The sequence below is a fragment of the Erpetoichthys calabaricus genome, chromosome 5, assembly GCF_900747795.2.
Source record: "Erpetoichthys calabaricus chromosome 5, fErpCal1.3, whole genome shotgun sequence".
NCBI lineage: Eukaryota > Metazoa > Chordata > Cladistia > Polypteriformes > Polypteridae > Erpetoichthys > Erpetoichthys calabaricus.
In genome coordinates this window covers 44,443,833-44,467,367 of record NC_041398.2, presented here as the reverse complement: position 1 = coordinate 44,467,367, position 23,535 = coordinate 44,443,833, and the positions used below count along the sequence as shown (strand labels likewise).

General features: G+C 40.2%; 1 protein-coding gene across 1 annotated transcript in view; it reads left to right on the top strand.

The window, feature by feature from the left end:
* The window catches only part of ccdc166 (coiled-coil domain containing 166), a 38,063-nt gene that overhangs the window by 4,255 nt on the left and 10,273 nt on the right, over positions 1-23,535 (top strand). Inside the window, exons 2-5 of the mRNA XM_028801486.2 lie at positions 2,905-3,031; positions 6,841-6,894; positions 9,480-9,534; positions 21,477-21,621. Of these exons, the coding sequence (XP_028657319.2) occupies positions 2,931-3,031; positions 6,841-6,894; positions 9,480-9,534; positions 21,477-21,621 (355 nt within the window). The 5' untranslated portion in view covers positions 2,905-2,930. The remainder of the gene's footprint in view (positions 1-2,904; positions 3,032-6,840; positions 6,895-9,479; positions 9,535-21,476; positions 21,622-23,535) is intronic.

The window sequence follows — 23,535 nt, the reverse complement described above, 5'->3', positions numbered from 1 at the left end:
CTCGAAAGCTTGCATATTGTAATCTTTTTAGTTAGCCAATAAAAGGGGTCATTTTGCTTGTCTTCTCACTACCAAATAATAAGAAACTTACCACCTACAGCCAATAACTAAACCAAGGCTCCAGGTGGTATGACATGGTGTTTTCCATCCATACTGCTACCTCTGAATATGTTACTTAAATAAACACTGCATAATATTTCTAACACATAATGAATAACTGTAAATTGACTTAATAGTTCGACAAATCCAAACATACCTTTAGCAGAAACATTAATTAAACACCAGCTGTTCGCCAGCTGTGTTTTCAGAACTTCACCCATTTATTTTTAAACCAATTTATTCTAATTTGGGATCATGAAGAGACAGAGCCACACAATACAAGTATAAGACAGGATTCAGTTCTGGATGGGAGGCCAGTCCAATGGTAGTGGAAATATGCATATTACTGTACTGACCATCCATCCATTATCCAACCCGCTATATCCTAACTACAGGGTCACAGGGGTCTGCTGGAGCCAATCCCAGCCAACACTGGGCACAAGGCAGGAAACAAACCCTGGGCAGGGCACACACACGGGACAATTTAGAATTGCCAATGCACCTAACCTGCATGTCTTTGGACTGTGGGAGGAAACCCACGCAGACACGGGGAGAACATGCAAACTCCACACAGGGAGGACCGAGGAAGCAAACCCAGGTCTCCTAACTGCGAGGCACAAGCACTACCACTGCACCACCGTGCCGCCCTAATGCACTGACCCCTTTGCCAAATGCAACTGAGTGACGAACAGTAAATGAATCACAGAATGATAAATCCATAGAACTAAAAAAAGAAAAGTCACGGTACCATGACATTTTAGACTTTGAAATGTGATTTGAATCTTTAGTATTTTTCCTGTACTGTAAACACCTTTTAAAAGATAACTTTGGAAGAGTCCAGTGTTCATCTGTTAGAATGGACATTAACAGACTTGTCCTCAGTCCGAAACACTTGGAGTGCCACTGTGGCAGACAACTGGAGACTTTCCCAACAGCTGCAAGTGTAGAGAATGCAGAAGTCCACCACAAGACGTACATATACAGTGCTTGTTCTGGGGGCAATTTAGAGACACCATTTGACCTGACAGCATGCTCAAGAGATGTAGAAAAAATAGATCATGGTGGAAGGGACCAAGACAAACATTACATAAGGCTTAGGGCAAGAATTAAATGCAGAGAGATGGCCTGTAAGGCAGCAGTATTACTCAGTGCATAACTCTCCTGGGCAGTACGGTGGCACAGTGGTAGCGCTGCTGCCTTGCAGTTAGGAGACCCGGGTTCGCTTCCCAGGTCCTCCCTGCGTGGAGTTTGCATGTTCTCCCCGTGTCTGCGTGGGTTTCCTCCCACAGTCCAAAGACATGCAGGTTAGGTGGATTGGCGATTCTAAATTGGCCCTAGTGTGTGCTTGGTGTGTGTCTTGCGGTGGGTTGGCACCCTGCCCGGGATTGGTTCCTGCCTTGTGCCCTGTGTTGGCTGGGATTGGCTCCAGCAGACCCCCGTGACCCTGTGTTCGGATTCAGCGGGTTGGAAAATGGATGGATGGATATCTCTCCTGCCCTTATCATACAATTGCTTCAAAATTCACCATTTTGCAAGATGAACAGGTCTCTCCTTATCAAACCCACTTATTCAAATGTGACCTTCAGTGTAGGGTCTTTAAGGAACGTGTTCCATGTAATTTAAGTAGTTATTTTACTTTTTTTAGAGAAAAGCCAAGCAAAATGACACCTTTTATTGGCTAACTAGAAAGATTACAATATGCAAGCTTTCGAGGCAACTCAGGCCCCTTCTTCAGGCAAGATGTAATACAGAAACTGAAGTTTCCTATGTTTATATACACACTCTAGGACAAGAAACAACATTGGTAAAAATTTAAATGAGAGATTTTGAATGTAAAAAATTAATAGATTCATTCAGGCTAGGGTTAATTTAGCAAGAGAGAAAAGAACAATGTATTGTCAAGATCTCTGGATAAGATAACTGTCCAACAAAGTCTTTTGAAGTTTGTAATGAGTTTTTTCAAAACAATGTGGGTCTGTAGACAGGTTGTCTGTCATTCTGAGAGATGTAAACAATCCTCATATCTGGCCATAAAACTCTTGTCTTTATTCAATCCATGTTGTACTAGGGTGCTGTACCGTGTTAGCCATTATGAATGTAGAGAAAAGCCAAGCAAAATGACACCTTTTATTGGCTAACTAGAAAGATTACAATATGCAAGCTTTCGAGGCAACTCGGGCCCCTTTTTTTGAAATCTTACATAATTATTGGATAAAATAGCAAGTAATACCGAATAGAAATTAAACTCCATTATGGTTTAACTCCTATTATACCCATTAACCTAAATTCATAAGCAAAGTCTCAAATGTTCCTCCATATCTGTTTTCTTCTTCCAAGCAATTGTAATTGATCAGAGTGTCTGCTCTTTATTTATGCCTTTTTTATTGTTCACGGTGTAATACCTGAAACAATGTGTTTTTTTCTTTCTACGCACCTCGGGCCATTTAGGTCATTGATCATAAATAGGACAGTGGGATAGGACCCTGTATAATAAGAGCCAAACTGATTAGCCTCTTATTTACATTGCAATTTAATATGGCCCCTGATTTGAAGTCCCACAAACGTACACTTCACTGGCCCACGTCTTCATCGTGAGAATGTACACGCCACATGCCTGCTGTTACAGAACAGAGTATGGACACCCTTTCCTTGGAATCATGATGCCTCTTCAGCCTTGAGTCATCCTCAAAAACTGATGCCAGGAAAAAAGTCTGCCGGTCAAGTCTACACAAATTGAGTAAATGTCATAGTTTTGTTACTGTAGAGCTATTGACCCGCTCTCTCTTTTTGGATTCCTGTCCATAGGTGCAGCCTCTGGTAGATTTGACAGGATGCCCAAGAAAAAGAAGAAGGCGGTTGCTGAGTCAAGTGTATCTGAAGCCGAGGATTCGGGACTAGATCCTGAAGAAAAAGAGGCCATCATGAAAAAGGAGTAAGCTGTTTCACACAATTTAGTTCACCTTTATATCCTCTGTTCTAGTGTGTCACTTTTCATTAATCACAGGATAATACCCTCAAATAAAAATCATTTTTCCTTGGGTGACACCTTATACATGAAATCTGTAATTACTGCTGCTAATTTACAGCTCCAGTGCACTGGTTTCCCAATATGTTCCCCATATTGCAGGGGGCTTTTCCAGTAATTCCAACATTCCCATATTCCAAAGACATTTAGTTTAGATTGGTTGGAAACTGTACATTTCTTGATATGAGTAAATAAAGTCGTGTGAGTCATTGTGCCCCTTCGATGGACACTGACAGGGCTGCAATCTGTCCTGTCCCAAAACTGCTGGGGCACATGACCCTGTATTGGAATAGACATGTTTGTTAAATAAATGCCAAAATAAGTTATCAATGTAAGCCATTCTCTTTGAATTGTTATGTTGATAAATATATTCCTGATCTGGGATGTTGCATACGTTTTGGTAGAGTAATCATTGTAGTCTTCCAGGGAGCTAGTCACTTACCACCAAGTGAGTCTGGAAGAACTCTCGCTTGAATGGGAGAACCGTAGACATCAATTTCAACACATGACGGTACAGTCTGTATAAGAAATATTCATCCCTTTGGAAGTTTTATTGTCATTTTATTATTATACAACATTGAATCACAGTGGATTTAATTTGGCTTTTTTGTCGCTAATTAACAGGAAAGCGTTATTTAATGTCAAAGTGAAAACGGGTTTCTTCAAAGAGGTCTAAACTACTTACATGATCAATTATTTTGTGTTTTATATTTGTAAGTATTTACCCCTTTATTATGACACACCAAAATCTTCATCGGTGAAGCCAGTTGGTTTTAGAAGACCCATAATTAGTGCAGCAGTAATCACCTGTCTGTAGTGAAATGGGTTTCGTAATTGTAGTATAAAACAATCCAAGCAACGCCATGAAAAGGTGATTAAGCAGCACAAGTCAGTGGATAGACACAACAAATATCCAAATCTAAATATCCCTCGGAGTCTCGCTAATCAATTATGAAAAAATAGACAGACAGAGTATGGTACAGCTATAAATCTGCCTGGAGCGGATAAAAAACGAGAGATTGAGCAAAAAGCCATACAGTAATAATAATTATAATAATAACAATGTTATTATCTACAGCACATACACTGATCAGTCACAACATTCCAATCATCTGTCTAATATTGTGTAAGTCGCCCTTGTGTTGCCAAACCAGCTTTGCCCTTTCGAGGCTGTGCTACAGTAGCTTTTCTATGGGATCGGACCAGACAGGCTAGCCTTCACTTCCCACAAGCATCAATGAGCCTTAGGCACCCATGACCCTGTCTCCGGTTCACCAGTTGTCCTTCCATGGACCACTTCTGGTAGATACTGCATACTGGGAACAACCCCACAAGACCTGCTGTCTTGGAGATGCTCTAACCGAGTTGTCTAGCCATCACAGTTTGGCTGTTGTTGAAGTTGCACAGATTCTTATGCTTATTCATTTTTATTCTGCTTCCAACATTCAAGAACTGACTGTTCACTTGCTGCCTAATACTGTATATCCCACGCCTTGGCAGGTGCCATTGTAACGTGATAATCAATGTTATTCACTTTACCTGTTTGAGGTTTTAATGTTATTGATCAGTGCAATGTCACAGTGTACCATTGCATCAGTAAAAACACTTCCACCTAAAGGCTTGTAGACCGGGTAAAATGGTCATTCTTATGTCCCCCATGCTTGTGTAGACTCTTTTGGAATCTGTCCATGAATATATGCTGTAAAACTTGAAAGGACAAAAGTGACAATGTGTACTTTAATTCTTTACTTATGGTTGGCTTTTTGTTATGTACTGTACATTAGGTAATTATACTTGGCAACAGGTTCTCTTTGTTCTTCATTGCAATTTTAAGAAAAACAGGCTACAAGATACAGTGCATCTGGAAAGTATTCACAGCGCATCACTTTTTCCACATTTTGTTATGTTACAGCCTTATTCCAAAATGGATTAAATTCATTTTTTTCCTCAGAATTCTACACACAACACCCCATAATGACAATGTGAAAAAAGTTTACTTGAGGTTTTTGCAAATTTATTAAAAATAAAAAAAACTGAGAAATTACATGTACATAAGTATTCACAGCCTTTGCTCAATACTGTCGATGCACCTTTGGCAGCAATTACAGCCTCAAGTCTTTTTGAATATGATGCCACAAGCTTGGCGCACCTATCCTTGGCCAGTTTCGCCCATTCCTCTTTGCAGCACCTCTCAAGCTCCATCAGGTTGGATGGGAAGCGTCGGTGCACAGCCATTTTAAGATCTCTCCAGAGATGTTTAATCGGGCCACTCAAGGACATTCACAGAGTTGTCCTGAAGCCACTCCTTTGATATCTTGGATGTGTGCTTAGGGTCGTTGTCCTGCTGAAAGATGAACTGTCGCCCCAGTCTGAGGTCAAGAGCACTCTGGAGCAGGTTTTCATCCAGGATGTCTCTGTACATTGCTGCAGTCATCTTTCCCTTTATCCTGATTAGTCTCCCAGTCTCTGCCGCTGAAAAACATCCCCACAGCATGATGCTAACACCACCATGCTTCACTGTAGGGATGGTATTGGCCTGGTGATGAGCGGTGCTTGGTTTCCTCCAAACATGAAGTCAGCCATTCACACCAAACAGTTCAATCTTTGTCTCATCAGACCAGAGAATTTTCTTTCTCATGGTCTGAGAGTCCTTCAGGTGCCTTTTGGCAAACTCCAGGCGGGCTGCCATGTGCCTTTTACTAAGGAGTGGCTTCCGTCTGGCCACTCTACCATATAGGCCTGATTGGTGGATTGCTGCAGAGATGGTTGTCCTTCTGAAAGGTTCTCCTCTCTCCACAGAGGACCTCTGGAGCTCTGACAGAGTGACCATCGGGTTCTTGGTCACCTCCATGACTAAGGCCCTTCTCCCCCGATCGATCAGTTTAGATGGCCGGCCAGCTCTAGGAAGAGTCCTGGTGGTTTCGAACTTCTTCCACTTACGGATGCTGGGGGCCACTGTGCTCATTGGGACCTTCAAAGCAGCAGATATTTTTCTGTAACCTTCCCCAGATCTGTGCCTCGAGACAATCCTGTCTCGGAGGTCTACAGACAATTCCTTTGACTTCATGCTTGGTTTGTGCTCTGATATGAACTGTCAACTGTGGGACCTTATATAGACAGGTGTGTGCCTTTCCAAATCATGTCCAGTCAACTGAATTTACCACAGGTGGACTCCAATTAAGCTGCAGAAACATCTCAAGGATGATCAGGGGAAACAGGATGCACCTGAGCTCAATTTCGAGCTTCACGGCAAAGGCTGTGAATACTTATGTACATGTGCTTTCTCAATTTTTTTATTTTTAAAAATTTGCAAAAATCTCAAGTAAACTTTTTTCTCGTTGTCATTATGGGGTGTTGTGTTGTAGAATTCTGAGGAAAAAAATGAATTTAATCCATTTTGGAATAAGGCTGTAACATAACAAAATGTAGAAAAAGTGATGTGCTGTGAATACTTTCCGGATGCACTGTATGTGTGTCTAATGGCGCTAGCCCTTAGCTTGCATTCATTTCTATGTGCGTATTTTCTTGGTTCTGTTTCACCTCGTTTTTCTTATGCTATCTTTCATGCCTGTAGGGCAGTGGGTTGACAGACGGTATCAGCCCCTTTCTAAACTCGGGTTTCTATGGGAGCATTAAAAAAAATATTTAGCTACTATCGATAAACATTGGGTTTATTTAAAGTTGTCTCTTGTTAATAGTGCATTATATAATTTCAGGTATGAACAGCTGTCAGAACACCTGGAAGAACTGAAACTGAAAGCAGAAAATCTGTATCCTTACAAGCTATAATTTTTCTTTGCCATCTGGACTGAGTTTTCACAAACTGAAAGTAATACAACCTGAACTCTCTACACTTTGGAAATGTGCTATATATAATTTACTATTAAAGTGAACAACATCCCATAGCACTTCACGAACACAGTGCAAATGTTTCCATTTTCTAAATAGCGGCAGGTAATGTGATTTGCTCAAAGTCGCAAAGTGATTAAATGGTGGGCATTGAAAAGGCAGCCATGTGCTGTATTGTTCAGTAACTTAGCCACCAGGTGGCACTGCCTGACACACAAGTCTGAGCCACAGAATCCGAAAAGTTTGCAGGGAAATTTAAAAAGATGAACATGTGCAGGCCTGGCTCCAGCCGGTCCCCACCCCAGCAGTATTTCATTTGCCTCCTCACCAGTTTGGTCTTGAGACAGGGCTGACTTTTTAAAATCCACCTCAAGAAAGAGCTTGTCTCTCCAGGAGACATAAATGTTTCTTTACAGTGCAGGATTAACTTCAGTGTTAATTTTCTACAAAGTCACCCAATCTGCTGACTATCTGGTCAAATAGTGATGCTTGTCATTTACAGCAATGGTGGGTAATATATTGCTTTAACACCACCTGCTGGCTAATTCTGTAAGTCTGTAATTATTACTCCATTCCTTTCTCATGCCTCAGTACAGTAGAACATTGTCTTACATAAAGGATACATCGCGTTAAGTGGAAAATCACACATAGTGACGTCCTTAGGCAGCCTCACTACAAAGACCCTAAATGACAGCAAACTTATTTAGGCCTAGATCTACTAATATGTACAGTACGTACTGTATATCCATGGGGGTCCTCAGTTATGGCCCTGGAGGACCACAGTGGCTGCAGGTTTTTGTTCCAATCAGTTTTGTAATTAGATGACAGGCCTTTTCAGATAATGAAACTTGGTATTTAACTACTTGGTTTGTTAAAGATTTTTCTTGGAAGAATAAAAGAACTATCGCATTGTAGATTTTTAATTTTTTTCTTTCTGAGAACATCATCCATATATTTTGTGGCCCTGAACAGATTTGTATTTCTTGGTCCTTCCCTTCTTTCTCATTTATTTTTCAGTATATTTTCTTAACACAGATACACCATGGCGCATATACTCACATTAAAATGGAGAGCTGGTGGTTCCTTTGTCATTTGCACCTCATTATTAACTAATGGCTGGTTAAGGCAACAGGCAACAATCAACACTTAAATGGAGCTGTTTAAAACTATAATCGTCCATTAAGGGTTGTGAATCATAACAAGCAGGTTAACTAAAACTAACCCCCCCCCAAAAATACTGTTTTAGTAGTAAATAAATGGGCTCTAATTAAGAAATTTGGTTTAAATGAAAACCTGTAGAGAATGCGGCCCTTCAGGTTAAAATGAAGGTACCTTGATATACGTACATCAAAGGGCTCAAATACAAATGTACATCAATAACTTGAAGTACTGTATAACTTACCTACAGTATGTTGCCCTGAGAAAATTCCTGCACAAAGTCACAGGCAGTATAACTTTGTGCCTTTTAAATGTGTCCTTCTATCTCTGTACAGCTCATGGATGACACTTTAGATATCACAAATTTGAATCTTGCACATATATTTCTAAGCAGTACATAGCATAAAGGTTTACAACATCCGGAAATGAGAGCAGTGAATATGCAGATAGTAATAGACACATACCAGGTACTCCAATTTCAGCAACCCACATACAGAATACAGGCTTTAAGGCTGTTGCAGTTTGTAATGCGTATTACTGCATTCATTTTCATAATACATTTTGGCGTACAAGCAAGTGTCATTTCTTCCATCTCTGTTGCTCTGCCAATTTTTTGATATTTTTGGTATTTATCATCACCAGTTTATTTGTATGGTCAAGCAGGTGTTACTTAGTCTGGAGCAACCTCGAGAGCAAAAGTCAAAGTTCTTGATGCATGAAGCACAGAATATTCTTTAATTCAATAAGATGTTCTGTAACCATACAAGTATACATACAACAAGCACTTATTCTTTGCACGATTGGCAGAGCAAGCTGTTATGGCGAGTACCTCAATATGTGCAAGTGCACTCGGCAGTAGTGTTCATTGTGGAGAGACACTCCATAAATTAGTCTGTGCATTCCTGGGTACGTGACATGAAATGTGCTGTGGTGTAGTTGCCATAGGCTGGACTCAAAGCCCCCAAAGCTGCCGATTTAATTCCGACCTCTGTCTTTGTTTGACTGTGTGACCCCGAGCAAGTCATGCAGCCTGCCTGGGCCTCTCCTAAACAAAATATATTTGTAAATTTTGGGAAGGTCTCTGCTATAGAAAGACTCCTTGTAAAGTAAAGATTGCTTGTTTGGCTCTGCACAGTGACACATTTTGACTGGTTGTATATCACTTCACCACCCTGAGCTGTATTAATGCATTTATTTCAGTAAAGGTCATCTTATAAAGACAAAGTTGAACTGTCTGTGTCATATACAATTCACACATGGTACCTCCCATGAAAAAGGTTTAAAAAAAAATGAAAGTGCATAACAGCTTAACATTGTTTGTAATGGTCCTTAACAATGCTGATTACAGGCGGCATGAAAATGAATTTCTTCAGGAAGAGGTTCGACAGACACAACTGGAGAATGTACGTATTATAAGAAGCTGTCTTGGTGTGCACACGTTATTGTTTATTATCGTACCAGTCCTCCTGGGGTGAGAAGTAAACACACAATGACTGTCAATTACTTATACACACTGTTGCAGATTTTTGCTCCCAGAAGTATGGCTGTAGTTTGCAAGATTATAGAAGATCAGATTAAACAATTCGGCAAGTGAGTCGATTTTTCACTCCATTGTACTGATGACCACGTTTAGAGACCCCACATCTGGCTTGAATTTACAGGTGAAGACCAGACAGGGTCAGATGAAGGTGACCCCAGAACACTTACACTTACACGTCTATACCGGTGGCTCTCAAACTCAGTCCTGGGGACCCCCTGTGGCTTCAGGTTTTTGCTCCAACCATCGTCTGTTTTTAATTGGACTTCTATGTTTCGGAGTCAATGTAAAAATTACAAAACTAAGTGTAACCCCCTTGCACCACCCTTCCTTTATCGGTATGCAAGGTCCTGAGCTCTTTTATAATGGTGTCGCCACCTCTATTGTGGGAAGGTACACTATCGCCCACCTTCAGCCTTATAATCAATAATCAAATCAGTTACTCAAATATATAAACAAAAACTCTCTTTACTGAATTGAAACGTGAATAGGTTTTCTAAATTGATAAATTACAACTATATACACTATACACAAAACACAAACAATAACGTATTTAGAACCATATATGTATATATATAGGCCTACATACAATGGGTCCGAAACTATTGGTGAGCTCACCCGGACTTATTTCCACAATCAATGAATATTACTCACTCCGTTGGGGGCCCCAAATGTAGCTCGGGTGCGTAGTGGCCAACAAAAAAAAAAAACCAGAAACTGGCCCCTTCACTGGAAAGTTTACTCAAGCCACTTTAAAACAAATAAACAAAAAAACACACCGACCTTGGTTTTGTATATTCCTCCTTCTCCCTCTCTCTCAAACACCCTCTTTACTCACTGATCACCATTTCTGCCTTGTGTCCTGCCTGCCGTCTTTCCCTTTATCAACCAACTCTTCTTTGTGTTTTAGCCGTTTGCTACATTTAACACCCTCCTTCTTTCTCTCTCTCTCTGTCTTGTTTCGGCGTTTTGCCTCAACCTGCCTCTCTTTTCTCTTTCGTTCTGTTCGTCTTGTTTTCGGCGTGCTGCCTCAACTCCGACTTTCTCGTTCTTTCTGTCATGTTTCAGCTTGCTGCCTCAACCGTGACTCCTTCTAGTTCTTCCTCCGTCTTGTTTCGGCGGTTTGCTTCAACTGCGACTCTCTCTTCCCTTTCTGTCCGTCTTGCTTCGGCGTGCTGCCTCAAATGCGACTCTCTTTCTTTCTTTCGTTTAGGCGTTTTGCCTGAACTCTCTTTTCTTCTCTTCCTCTCTCACACTCCCCTCTTCTCCTTTTCGTACCTTCACCCTCCAAAAAAAAAAAACTATATTGCAACGCGGTCTTTTTTTTTTCTGGCCAATCCGAGGACACCTACGTATATATCTCCTCAACTTCAATAAACTTTATTTACACAAAACTCGCGGTTATATATATATTCCTTTTTTGAAACCTGACCCAGGTTACATAAGCTTGGTAAATGTTTATTAAAAGGTACTAAGCAGTCATATGGTGATAATTTACTGTACATTTTAACAATATTTTCATCCTGTTTTACATCCTGATTTTCCAGGTTTACTTGTTATTTAAGTGATTATTTACTATTTAGTGGGTCTGATATTGAAGCAGTTGCAGCCTTTCATCTTTCAGTGTTATTTAGCCCTGTGTCTCCTCAATGAAAGGAAAAAACTACACAGAAAAAGGGCAAATAAAAGGAAAATTAATAAAGAGTGATAAACATTTAAAGCTATAGGAAAAACAGACATATTTCTAAATGTCTCTCTATTATAAAAGAAACTCTTGAGATGAGATGAGACTGTGGCCAAGGGACTGTTTTCAAGTCCCACCCTCCTCTCAACCATTTCAGGTAACGGCCCACGCTCGCAGTCCTCTCACCTCTCATTCGTGTGAATGCTTTTGTCAGACAGTTCCTGCGCTCTCAGCTCTTATAAATTTTTACGTTTTCCTCACTTTAAGTTCCCAATCAAAGAAGACATATTATGTCCAAATCTTATTAAAGAATTTCATCCCGAAGAGTTATCAACAGAAGAAATGTGAACACGGGCAATCCTAGCACTGAGAAACGATGAAGTCAAACAAATTAACACGAAAATTGTCGATCGGTTACACGGCAAATTAGTTAAATGTGTATCAATAGACTGTGCTGAAACAGTTGGTGGTGATGGTGCAGAAGATGAAAATATCAACTTACAATATCCTGTAGAATATCTACTGTACAAACGTTAATACCGTCCTGTCTTCCACTGGCTGAATTACTGTTGAAAGAAGGATGTATCATAATGTTATTGCGTAATTTATGTCTGAGTGATGGGCTATGCGATAGGACAAGATTAGTTGTATTCAAAATTGGTCGAACAATTCTGACATGTAAAATTTTAACAGGCGACAAGAAAGGTATAACATCAGACACCAAAGGAGATCTTGATATGCCATTCATATTAATAATAATAATAATAATACATTTTATTTATATAGCACCTTTCCCATGCTCAAGGCACTTACAGAATATAATAAAGAACGGCAGCGTATACAGTATATAGCATTGTACAAACCAGATAAATAAATAAAGAAGATTAAGACAGTGAATTCTGAAAAAAAAAGAAACAGACAACATAATTGATGGTCTCGCACACACACACAAAGGTTACATGAGCATCTTGACAGAGAAGTAAACTGAGAGAAGGGTAATAAAGTCAAGTAGAGCTAAAAGCCTTCCTGAACAGATGAGTTTTGAGTTGTTTTTTAAAAGAATTCATGGAGTCAGCTGACCTGATTAATTTTGGTAGGTCATTCCAGAGTCTGGGCGCTATACAGCTGAAGGCCCTGTCACCCATGGAGTGTAGATTAGTGAGGGGCACAACAAGATTGCCAGAAACAGAGGACCTTAGTGGGCGGGCAGGCACATAGTGATGGAGAAGGTCACTGATGTAGTTTGGCGCGAGGTTATTTAAAGCTTTGTAGGTTATTAGTAGGATTTTATATTCGATTCTGTAAGACACAGGGAGCCAGTGGAGACGGAGCAGGATGGGTGTGATGTGCTCACTGCTGCTGGTTCGAGTAAGGACTCTCGCAACTGAGTTTTGAATAAGCTGGAGCTGTGATATAAGATTAGAAGGGGCGCCTGCCAGTAGGGAATTACAATAATCGATGCGGGATGTGATAAAAGCATGGACAAGTTTCTCAGCATTAGAGAAGGAGAGGAAGGAGCGAACACGGCATATGTAAACAGATTAAAATGTTTACAGTTTCCTGTTAGAATACCTTTGCTATGACAATTAACAAATCACAGGGACAAACATTCGAAAAAGTCGGTTTATTTATTAGAGAAAGAAATGATATTCACTCACGGGCAGTTATACATTGTGTTATCACAATGTAACTCCAAACACAGAATCAAAATTCAATGCGATATTGACGAAAAGTTAATTCCAAATGTTGTTTTTACTGAAGTTTTACAGTAAAAGTGTAAGTTTAAAAAGTATTTGCGTGTTAATTTCCATGCCAAACAGAATTAAAATGTATAACGCAACGAATGCCTCTAATGCAACATGAAACATAATTTTCTTTCAATTTATTACGTTTTACTATTTTTTTACTATGGTTAATTACTCGCTGTAATGTAAAATAGTTAGGTCTATTATACATAAGTAACAATTCCCGTGAAAATAACAATCTGTTTAATATTGTACATCCGCTTCCCCATACACGAGTGGCAGAGCCACAAAGTGGGTAGCGCATAGTGCCCACCTAGGGATTGGCGAGTGAAGCGAGCAGGGGGCAGAACCCCCTAGTCTTATAAAAGTAAAAATCATACTGCTATGCTTTTCTGAATGCAGAATAAGAAGAGAAACAAGACCAGCTAATTAAATGAGATTAAGTATTATCACTTGATTGTGAATCTGGTTGGAACAAAAACCTGCAGCCACTGTGGGTCTCCAGGACCATGTTTGGAAATCACTGGTCTGTACATCAAGAATGACTCACTCATGCATTTATCAGTTGGACAAACATCTAAGTGAGTGATCTTGATGAAGCCTTTAGGTTAACTAGATGCTGGTGGTACAAGTTGGCCTCACCCAGTAATGTGAGAATAGGGTATTGTTAATGCATGCTGAAAGATAACCCACCTTCCAGCAAAACAGCACCATGGGAGGAGTCCTTTCATGACCCCCATCATTACTCCTGCTCTGTCAAGACAGGCCATCATGGTGCCACCTTTGGAGAATCATTATATAACGTCATACACTTCTCTGTCTCCAATATTTGTGGCATTCTGGAATAGTGGCTACATGCTTTCTGTAGACTATTGCCTTGTTTGTTCTGTCTCAGAATATGAGTTGGCTATTTACAACTCCATGCCAATTATATTGCAAGCTGTGTGATCTTACCTAAAAATAACAAGTCCCACATGCAGCCCAATCAAAGAGCTTGCCACTGGTCTGGCGTTGCAATCATTTGTTATTTATCACTATTTGAGTATCCTGTTTTTATGCCAACTGTCCCAGAGTGTAATTTAAACAAGCAATAAGAGCACAACACTAATGTGAATCAATGTTCTTCTCCAATCACTAAAGAGCATTTTTGATGTCAGTTTTGCAAACATTCATCCTTACATACCTGACTGTTTCTATTTTACCTTCCTTGTTGATTCAGACCCCTCTGTAAACCACTGTTAGAGTTGCTGTGACAAAAGATATAGTCATTTTTCTAACTAGTTAAACTCCTTATTAAACATGACATGTGATGGCTATAATTCAATTTCTGCACTGTCTTGCATTGTAACCAGTGTTTGAAATATGCCAGGGTAATTAGGATGTTCCCTTAGTGTCACAGTTTTGTATAGGGTGGTCCAGATCTAATTATGCAATTTTCATTACGCTATAACTTATTAAGTTTATTACATAGAGAATTCACAGCACCTGCCCTGTACATAGAGATTTCACTTAAATTTCTTTTTGTTGCCGATAGATGGCAGCACCTGCCCTGCATTCCAAAATGACGGGGAAACAGTCGTCAGTCGAACAGTTGCATAATTAGATCTGGACCACCCTGTGCTGTGGGATGTACAATTAGCTATGGAGAGTGCTACCAGTATCTCTTTGCTTGTGCTGAGTGCCTTACAGGCTTCTGATGGTTTTTCGACATTGTTGGATTGAGATCAGCAGGTGAGACGTGCTTCAAGGTGAGTCTGCATTTTGGCTCCCATGGACCGATCAGGAAGCGACTATGTTAAATGCATTTGCAGTCAGGGGTGTGAAATATTTGTGGGTGCCCAGTGAAGAGGAAAAACTGATAGAGATGTGGTAAGAAAAGTATCCACTATGTGATGTTTCTTCTGAGAAATATAATTGGGTGTTCAAAGGAAAAATCCTAATGAACATTGCCTAACAGCTGTAAAATCCCGGTAGCATTGCATGGGTGTGCTTTTAATAGATTAGCAGAAGTAATGGAGTCTGCTAGTCATAAGATAAAAGCTAATCAAGTTAAATCAGCCTACTATAAAAAACAGAAAAGTCAAAATATCACATCATACTTAACAGTGTCAAATTATGTAGGTACTGTAAAGTCTTGCCTAATAATTTCGGCACACCATAGGAACCATTTATGGAGGGACTTAAGGGCCAGTCCTGCAGCAGTACAAGGGAAGTTTTTCAATTGTAGGAATGAGTTGAAAAGCCCATACTGGCTGTGTCTGAGTCTCCATGTATGTTGCTTCAGGCTACTAAGGCTACATTCAGACCAGTTGAAAGTGACTCGATTTTGATTCTTGGCTCATATGTGTGTTTTGAGTCTTCAAATTATTTTTAGGTAAGTCATATTTGATATGACTGTGTACTGATATCTGTCCTGAATCTGAAAAATTAATAAAATTGAATTTAACAGACAGACACAACCTAATAGACAGCCATGAATACCAGCTGCATTCTGACTTGTTTTCAATGTAAGACTAGGAGGCTGCGTGTCAGTCTCTTCGTATCTCTGCCACTCATGTATGTGGATTTCACTTTAACCAAACAACAGATCTTTTGATTCTCGCGGGTAGGCGTCTTCATTGGGAAGAAACACTACTTTTCCCTGATGGCAACATGAATTAGACGATCTACAAGTCTCCGACTTAAAGTTTAAAGCCAAACAGTAACTACTGTACATACTTCTGTCATATCACCTACTGTATGTCCATATATTCGATCTCTTTTTGCTCTTCGGTTATTTCACCGAGTAATAATTTCCGTTTGTTAGCACTAATGCGATCTTTACTATCAGGTTTTTGAGACTTTTGAATTTTATTACTTTCATAATCTCTAATTTGCTCTGCATGTGTATCGCACCAACATTTTTGAACCTCTTTACGACGTTCTAATTTGTCCTTCTACTCTTTGTCTTTTATTTTCAAACCCACTTGGAGCTGAGAGTGCAGTAACTGTGTCTGACAATAGCATTGACACGAATGAGAAGTGATTGGACCGTGGGCGTGGTTGTAAATGTTTGAGAGGAGGGCGGGACTTGTCAAAATTTCTTGGCAAAAAGTCTCATCTCGCAGGACCTAAAATTATCTCCGAGAAAGTCTCGTTCCAGGATTTCCTTTTTTATCCATCCATTTTCCAACCCGCTGAATCCGAACACAGGGTCACGGGGGTCTGCTGGAGCCAATCCCAGCCAACACAGGGCACAAGGCATGAACCAATCCCGGGCAGGGTGCCAACTCACCGCAGGATACACACAAACACACCCATACACCAAGCACACACTAGGGCCAATTTAGAATCGCCAATCCACCTAACCTGCATGTCTTTGGATTGTGGGAGGAAACCGGAGCGCCCGGAGGAAACCCACGTAGACACGGGGAGAACATGCAAACTCCACGCAGGGAGGACCCGGGAAGCGAACCCAGGTCTCCTACCTGCGAGGCAGCAGCGCTACCACTGCGCCACCGTGCCGCCTTTTTTAATAGAGAGATATCTGCCTGCAATGGCAAGTACTTAAAGATGCTTTGAGTTGAATAATTGCTTAGAAACCTGTGAACACGAGAAGGGAACAGGACTGATGGGAAGAAGATGTGGAGGAGTTTGATGCCAAATAGAACATTCAATTACATATGGCGATGAGTGAAAATGGCTGCTACCAATGCCACTACTACAATGTCATCCTAGAGGGACATTTGGAAACATATGGTTGGAAACTAAAATCAAAATGATAAGAAGTCCACGGCAACTTCAAAACCTTTCTGTCTGCCTCTACAATGAGGACCATATGTAGTATAAAAAAATATTCTGTTAACAAATTAAAGTTGTCCATAGACAACAGAAGGTACAGCTGTGCAGTTATGCCACATTGGAGAATTTGTGACATCAACTGTTCGCCAGGACAGAGTGCTGTAGTGTCTGCTCTAAAACTGAAGGAGTGATCTAAAGGGCACAAAGTATCAGTTGTATTTTTGACTGACATGAGATCCTGTATATGTACACACACAAACTCACTGCACAACTGTGTGTCTTTTCACTCTACTATATGTAACTTACGGTTTCCTTCTGGGCAACTTTTGTGAAAAAAATCTCAACTTCACATCTCTGTAGCCTTATAAGGCAAAGATAAAACAACATAAAAAAACAGCACTTACTAATGTTTTTATCTTTAGAACAGAAATTTACAATAAACCAAAAACCTTGTTACTCAGTGTTAGTGGTAGTGGCAGAGCAGTTGACTCCAGTGATGGACTAGGCTCACTTTCTGGTGCTTGAAATACATGCTGAAAGGAAAAACGGTAGAAAAGCCGTAGCTGACAGTGCTCAGGATGTTGCCAGCTAAGCAGCTCAGCTAATCTTCTTACCAGCCAGCACTGTTCAAGTCCGACACCAATTCAGCTGCAGAGATTTACTGTAATAAGTGATAGTAGCCAATACAAGAACAATGAGGAGACAACTACAACTAAATTAGTCAGTCAGTCAGTCATTGTCCAACCTGTTATATCCTAACACAGGGTCACGGGGGTCTGCTGGAGCCAATCCCAGCCAACACAGGGCACAAGGCAGGAAACAATCCTGGGCAGGGTGCCAACCCACCGCATGGTACACACACACACACCAAGCACACACTAGGGACAATTTAGAATCGCCAGTGCACCTTATCCTGCATGTCTTTGGACTGTGGGAGGAAACCCACGCAGACACGGGGAGGACATGCAAACTCCACGCAGGGAGGACCCGTGAAGTGAACCCAGGTCTCCTAACTGCAAGGCAGCAGCGCTACCACTGCGCCAACGTGCCGCCCCAACTAAATTAAAATCTGAAAGATAAGTGAAGGTTTTATTAAAAATTCTAAAGATATGGTTTTGTAAAGGTATGCAAATGTCTAGTAGCTTTCCAGAGAACCGGTCATCTTCTGTTGTTTCACACTTTTTCAAAATGGACATTAAACAATCAGGGAAATTTTAACTGATTTTATTTTTTTATTAGGTGGAAAAAATATCCACAGGTAGCCAAGCCAATGGCCACTATAATATAATATGGCATTCTCAAGCAATAAAAAATATGTTCTTACTGTATATTCATGCTAAGACCATTATGTTGTGTTAAGAATTTTTGGTATTAGAGTTTAACATGGTGTGATTAGCATAAATCTTCCTTACCATCTTGCCAGACAAAGCCTGTAACAACTGAACATAGGCTAAGATTCAAGGTTTATTTTATGTGTGTGTGTACTTAAAAACGGGGGGGGGGGGGGGGGGAGTTCAATGTCAAGTTTTTTTCTATAAATAATTTCACACATTTTCTTTTAAATTAATTTGTGAAGAAAATCTGTAATTGGAAACCTGCTGGGTGTTTAAATTCTAAACCTTAACAGCTCAGTGTACCACTTCAGGTCGCCTCTTGGCTGTGTTCATAGTGCACTTGCTAATTGCCACCATTAAAATACAATTTGTTACAACTTGTCAGGCCATCTGTGGATCATTAAGCTGTTCGTTTTTATTAAACTTGTAATGTATCATCAGGGTTAGGGTGTTAAATAATTCCACTTGATGAAAGGCACCTAAACCCCCTTATCCTTTCTAGACATACGCTTATGCCACATACAGTACATGATACAGTGTGTCCTTGGAACATCTGACAAAATAAATTTAAAAATATATATATATATATTAAAAAAGTGAAAAAAATTAGGTTTAAAACAATAAAACGCATTAAATAGACATTAAAAGCAATAAAAAATACTGCAAGGTTGAATGCAAAACAAAACTCTGCAAAACACCCAAGCTCTTTAATTTGCTGGACAGAATTTAAAAAGGCGCCTGTCTGCCCTTTATAACTAAACACATGCATAGCAAACGTTAGAGACATTTAACAAACATTATATCTGTGACTGATACTTTAATAACATCCCAGAGATTAACAACATTTTACAAAGTGACAATTCAATATATACTCAGTATGTGCCATTGTGATTCTTGGATGCTTGTGGTGAGGCAAGGCTTTGTGAACTGCATTATATGAAATGTGAAGCTTGTAAAATGAAAATATTAGTTCTTAAAGATAGATAGATAGATAGATAGATAGATAGATAGATAGATAGATAGATAGATAGATAGATAGATAGATAGATAGATAGATAGATAGATAGATAGATAGATAGATAGATAGATACTTTATTAATCCCAAGGGGAAATTCACATACTCCAGCAGCATACTGATAAAAAACAATATTAAATTAAAGAGTGATAAAAATGCAGGTATAACAGACAGTAGTATATAAATGATGCAACACATTTTGCAAGTAATTGATAAAGTTCATCCTCCGCCGTCATTTTTTACATTACATGAAAAAAAAAGCCGTTACCTGAAAATACCACAGTTACGAATGGGCTGCCTGAGTCGCAGGCTGGTTGGGAGTGTCAAGCTACAGGACTGGCGCTCAGGGGAGTGGAGTGCGACTGCCCTGAATCTCTAAAATGATGTAAATGAAGTCTGCACCTGAAAATCGGTGTAGTGTGAAAGGCCCTTTGATACCAATTATCTTTCAGTACAAATGTCGCAACACTTTCTAAAACCTGCATTTTTTTATCTGAGAAATAGGGAAGAATTAGGATGTTTTCTAAGTATGAAGGATGCATACAAACTAATCCAAACATTTATTTCTAACAATATGAATGTGTTTTATTCACAAGTTGTTCCATTTGCACCTTTTCAGTTAATTCAAAATTTTGCATCAAGAATCATTAAATAACTACAAAATACAATCACATAACTCCTTCCCCAAAATCCTTACCCTGCCATTGAATTAAATTTAGGGCAGATTTCAAAAATCCTCCTTCTTCTTACATATAGTATGAGATTTGAAATTGCCAAGGCCATCCTTGCTTATCTGAACTTATCACTTTACTGTACATTACGATCTCAACATGCTGGTCTGCTAAAGATTCCAAGGACTGATAAAATAACCTCCGGAGGTCAATCATTTAGCTACAGGGCCACAAAGCTGTGGAATGATCTGCCTGCTTGTGTAAGAGAAGCCCCTTCAGTCTGTGCTTTTAAATCCCGGCTGAAGACGCACTACGTTAGTCTAACGTACCCTGCAGTAGAGCTGCCCACGAGGAAAACAGCAGAAAAAGTGCAAGGCTTTGAATCCCAGGATGTGTACAATTTAATCTTCTCCTTCGGCCATTAATACCCTTGGGATTAATAAAGTATCTATCTATCTATCTATCTATCTATCTATCTATCTATCTATCTATCTATCTATCTATCTATCTATCTATCTATCTATCTATCTATCTATCTATCGTATTATTATTATTGCCTTTCCTATCTATCTATCTATCTATCTATCTATCTATCTATCTATCTATCTATCTATCTATCTATCTATCTATCTATCTATCTATCTATCTATCTATCTATCGTATTATTATTATTATTGCCTTTCCTATCTATCTATCTATCTATCTATCTATCTATCTATCTATCTATCTATCTATCTATCTATCTATCTATCTATCTATCTATCTATCCAGAACCCAATTAAATTGTAGAATCTCCAGGAGGGGATGGGCTGCCAGAACCATTTTATTGAATAGACCCGTGGCATTGTGATGCCCATTGTAAACTAGACTGCTGTAAAACAAAAGCTATACCCAAACTGTAAAAATAGGAGAGAGGAAGTGTAAGACTAGCTCCTAAGCAAATCCTTTTCTGTTAGAGAATTTGATTTTTAGAGAGCTTGGATTTGTTTGGTTGTGATGATGATATGAGGGACTCGTTTTTCAGTCTATGACCAATCCCTGACTGGTTAGTGTTCTGGCCTGAGGTGCCACTTGCTCGACCACGAAACATCTCTGACACTCAACTGATACGCTATGTCCATTGGACCTTGTTAGCAGTTCTTGATGGGCACACCACACACACACACACACACATTCTGCCACCACATTTCATGTTGCATGTCAAGGCTATAATGTAACCCAAGGTGCTGACTTAAGTAAAACTGGAGAAAATCCCAGGACAGATGTGAGGGATGTATCAGGTGGACAAAGCGAAGAGGCCAAAGAGACAAAGCAGTGGCTGATCAAATTGGACAAGTTCAGGCACCTCTGGGTCTTTGAATTGGTGCGGAAGCTGCAACTTTACAACCATTGTACTAAACTGTGATGAACAAGCAGGAGCTCAAAGTCCTTAGACAAAGCTTTCAGTTCACAGTGCATCCTCATCTAGGATGACAACTCTAAGATTCTGAGGACAAGTGTCTAAATTCAGGCATGTCTGTAGGTTTGCTGAACTTAATCCTCATGTCCTGACACTCGTTTTCTGTCCTTTTCTTGCCAGCAAGAGTGTGCGTCATACATGTCAAAGAGCACCCAGAAGCGTCAAAACATCATCGTTACCCTCAGCGATCAAAATCAACAGCAGATGATGGAAATCCAGAAGAAAACTGAAGCAATTCAGGCGCAGTTCATGGAGGCAAGAGATGGTAAGAAATCTGTTGTCCATTGTTTTGCTATTTTTGTGTAGGTTTCTAATGAATTCAATTGTGTCAATGTTTTTTGTTATTAAACTCACTTCCACTTAAGACTTAGTTCGCATTAACATGGATACATTTCAAAACATGTCTTTTTTTTTTTTTTATTTGTGTCGGCCCCCATCTACACAGCACTTTTGGCCACCAAGCAATCTTTCTGAAAACACTTCCAAAATCGAGTCTCAGACAGCAGTGTGGACGGGAAAACAGAACTCTTGGAAAACAGTCATGTCTGATTATCAAAGCACTGACTTCAGAGTTCTTGAGATGGTTGTGACGGTCAGGGTCGGCTCCAATCTCAATGGTTGCTTCTGGGAGCTTCTTGAACCCGGAAAGGTCGAAAGTCATAAACTGAGATGAGCTGTATTAACATTTTTCTGTTCAGTTAATTTGAAATTATGTTAAATTTAAGAATAGGGTAGGGCCAGATAATTATCCAGTTTTAATGGGGTATTTTGTTACTTTAAGAAGGAGTGCTGGGTAGCGGGAGTTATGGGAACTAGGAAGTTATTGTAAGTTTGTGTTTGGATTAACAGGGCTGTGAAAACATACGGTTTTCTTACCGTGTCTGTTTGGAGTTTCATTTATAACTGTGGAGCTATATAACGTGGACAATAAAACTTGTTTGAGTTACACAACAACAGAGTGGATTCATGTGAAACGCCAAGGATTGGACCTGTGGCAGTTCCTGCTGTAGCCACACGTTGTTTGGCACCTTCACTGGCAAATGAGGAAACACCCAGCCAGCCAGGGGTTGGTGCAGTAGTGCCAAGTACCGAGTTCAAAAGTGCAGTGACAAAGACTTTCAATAAATAATCCATTAAAATGTGGAAAAATGGAGGTTAAAAACAAGCAATAAATATATTCCATTAAATGAGGTTAAAATCCCATCTTTCTTTAAAACAGACACAAATCCCTATGCCTCTCTCTCTAGCTTATCCCGTCGGGACACTAACACCATGAGGAGATGCCCGCCGATAGGTGCAGACGTCCATTCATCCCGGATTTGGGGTCCTACTGCCAGTAGCTATAGGACTCCAACCCCCCAAAACCCCAGTCTGTCGAGGGAGACACTGTACGACAGGACCACTCCTGCACTCTCCCTTAGGGGCGTACTGCCGACCACCTGCCTCCATTCTAACTGATACCTGCTCCTCACCGTCCTCCGCCTGCTCCGAGGTGTGAAGAAGACATCTGATTGATTTGCTCTCGCATTTACATCAGCCAAGCACCCCAATCAATCCCGGAGCACCACCCGTTCATAGCATAGGGTGCCAGTCCATTGCACGGCAAAAACGCACCCGGGCCAATTTAGTATCGCCAATCCTCCTAACTTGCATGTCTCTTTGGACTGTGAGGGGGAAAAAACCCATGCAGATAAAGGGAGAACATGCACACTCAATGCGGAGGAGACATGGGACACGAACCCTGGTCTCCTTACTGCGAGGCCACAGCGCTTCCACTGCACTACCATGCCACCCAGCATCGATATGGGTTCACGTATCTGTGACCTTTTAGGATTTTTGCTTCTGTAATAGCCTACAGTTCATTTTGCAGATCACAGGCTGTGACCTCACTCAGAGCTCCATAGATAAATCCAAGTTCTTTACTACTGCTGAAATAATAATGGCTTTACATTATTTATGGTGTAGTCACACAGGAATTCCTCTCTGTCTAGCTAGAGAACATCCTCAGCTCTTCTCATCTCATTTCATTATGCGCAGAATAACAAATTCAGCTTATGCTATCAGCACTGAGCTTTTCAAGGCCACTCCACCCCTGAAGCCATACGTATTTGCAGGGCTTTCAGAAAAAACTCGGAGCCTTTCACTTTTTACACATTCTGTTGCAGCCTTGTGCTAAAAT